This window comes from Daktulosphaira vitifoliae, unplaced genomic scaffold (assembly GCF_025091365.1).
Source record: "Daktulosphaira vitifoliae isolate Bord-2020 unplaced genomic scaffold, ASM2509136v1 Scaffold_5, whole genome shotgun sequence".
Classification (NCBI taxonomy): Eukaryota; Metazoa; Arthropoda; class Insecta; order Hemiptera; family Phylloxeridae; genus Daktulosphaira; species Daktulosphaira vitifoliae.
Window position 1 is genome coordinate 31,796,893 of NW_026099576.1, and position 2,841 is coordinate 31,799,733.

A 2,841-nucleotide genomic window follows, 5' to 3' on the forward strand; every position below is an offset into this window, starting at 1 on the left:
TGATTAGAAATTGTTACAAAGAAATTGCTAACTTCATAGTCGTATTTTTCCTATGGAGATTTAATAGTGTTGTTTTTATGCTATACAAAAAAAAAAATCGAAAAAATGTAGACGAGGTATTACAGTTTTCCACAAATATTTATTAATTAGAAATCCTCATGGAGAAAAATATTTGTCATGGAAAGAATATAGAAAATTGCACTTGGTATCATTCTTGGTAACTATACTAGTTTCGTAATATGGGGTGATATAGTTAATAAAAATACCGTTGGAACTAGTACTTATACTGTTAAGAGTAATTTTTTAAGATTTTAATTTAAATAAGATTATAGTTTATCGATTTTAATATTATTTAATTAAATTTGTGTTTTATTATTAAACTATGGTTCGCTAAAAAAAAGTTAACGAGTTATAAATAAATCTGATGGATTCGGATCCTTCAAAGTTTACAAATCCTTTTCCACTTAATCCTCAAAGTCTTATAGAATTACAAACAAATACCTCTGAAGGTATTCACTTTTCCTCTTTCATTTATGATGTGCAGCCTGTCTCAACACAAGCTGTAGTTTCACTTGCATATCCTGGCCCTTTGTTATCTTGGCCTAATTTTCAAAACCATCCACCTTATGTGATGTCCAATTCTACTCAGCCATCTTCATACATTTATCCATCTACTTCAAATTTACGATCGCCACATTCAAATCAAGTGCCTCCTAACTGTTTAGATTGGACTATTGATCCTATAAAAGCTCCTCCAAGACAGTTCAAAACTACATCTGAACCGTTGTTAGCACTTGGTTATAGTTCAACAATATCTGAAAATTGGATTGCAGGAGATAAAGGACTTCAATATAGTATTAAAAACTTTACATTTTCTACCAAAAAGAAGGATGAAAATGAAATACTGAATAAATATGATTCTTTAATTGTGTCAATTCCTCAGGTAAATTTAGTATGAAGTAATATACAAATGTTTAACCCTGGAACGCTAGCGATATCTTATAGGCGCATATTATTAGTGATGCGTCATTTTGACTCCTTTGATAGTTTTTATTGTTTATGGTGTGAGTATAGGGTGAGTTGCAATAAAAACGAGCTATGATCATTTTTAAGTGTCTTTATTCAAATCACGTAAAAAAAGTACAGAGGTGCAGGAGGGAAGGGATAGAAGAGGAAGCGATCGGCGCATGCATCAGTCTGACTTACGCTAGTGTTCCAGGGTTAAACAGTAAGGAAACAGTTCAATTGTTAAAAATAATGGATACGCTTTTCTTTATTTAACATTAAATATAAAAAATGTTTGAATCTCTTATTATTAATGATTTTTTACTTTAAAATAAATGTTTTGGTGATTTAATAATTATTTTTATTTTGTTTGTCAATTTAGTTCACAGAATTTATCTATAGATTTACCTTATATTATATTTTTTGGGTCATTGCTTTAAATTATTCTTTATACTTTGTATAATTTAAATGATAAAGTCATTAAATTAATTAAATCTTAAATGAAATGTTTGATACATTGGAAATTATAATAATTATAGAGATATTAATTAAAAAATTCATTTGATTTTATTCCCTAATTAGAAATTATTAATTTTTTTAAAATTATATATTTTAAATAAATCTAAGAATTAAAAAATGTTTGACTTTCTTACTTACTCTCTGGTTGGTAGCTTACAATATTTTATTAAATTAAAACACTTTATTTTGGTTAATTTTTTTAGAATATTCCTTGTAAATTTTACATATGAATTCAACTTTCAGTGCGAATAGACACACTGGACTTAATATTCAACGTACGGTTCACAATTAACTTATAACAAAAAAACCTACATGCTTCGCCTCCTACCTATTCCATAATAATGTATCTTTTTTTTCACACACATATCAACCACTGTCTGACTAACATATTTGGAATATATCATTGTAGACCAAGTGTCAACATCATGAGCATGTGAGGTATACCCATATAAATTAAATTTATTAACAAAAAATAATTTTTTAATACAAAAGATTTAAAAAGTCTTGCAGATATTTAGCACAAGGTACAGCATTTTCTAGTGCATGGTTTGTATAGACTTATTACTTTTTTGTTTTTTGAAATAAAAAATTATCAAATTATACATTTTTTTATTCATACATATAACTGCAAACTTAAAAAATATCAATTTTATTTGATTAAATTTTTGCGGCTGGGTTTATTAAGGGTAATTTTCATAGGCAAAATCTCTATACTTAGGAGCAGTATTTAGTATGTAAATAATCTATCTATGTTTGACTGCTTCAAATCTAAGATAATGTTAAAGCTTTTAAATGTTCCAGAACTTTAACTTCAAAACATTAGGAAGAGCTTTTGTTATCAAACTTTTTCTTATTATGGAGTTTATATATTTACACCAGTACAAACTGTTACACCCACTATATGTTTTAAAATTCTTGAACTTTAAAAGTACTTGTTTTAAAAATGTTTTTCAATAATTAAATTTTTTTTGTAAAAAAGTAAAAAAATATTTATTTTGAAAAAATTATTTTATTTTAAAAATGTTTTAAAAGAAATAGTAAAAAATATGATTTATAATACTTTACAAATGCAAAAATTGTTAAAAAAAAAATTATATCAAAATGATAACTGTATCATAAGTTTTAAATAGTGTCAGTTAAATCTGTCCTACTCAGTATTTATTGAGTGGTTTTAACAAATCTTATAACTTTTGATCCAGTGACTTTTTCACAGTATTTTTATAAAATAAATTTAATAAATAAAATGTTTTTAACTACAAAAAATTATTTTTTAATTTATTTAAATAAATAAAAATTTAAAAAATCATCTAAAAAAAC

At 25.3% G+C, this 2,841-nt stretch overlaps 1 protein-coding gene across 1 annotated transcript in view; it reads left to right on the forward strand.

Annotated features, from left to right (window-relative positions):
• Window positions 1-254: 254 nt before the first annotated feature.
• LOC126907883 (methyltransferase-like protein 23) overlaps window positions 255-2,841 on the forward strand; it is a 4,030-nt gene continuing 1,443 nt past the window's right edge. Inside the window, exon 1 of the mRNA XM_050689541.1 lies at window positions 255-943. Coding sequence (XP_050545498.1) covers window positions 425-943 — 519 coding nt within the window. The 5' untranslated portion in view covers window positions 255-424. The remainder of the gene's footprint in view (window positions 944-2,841) is intronic.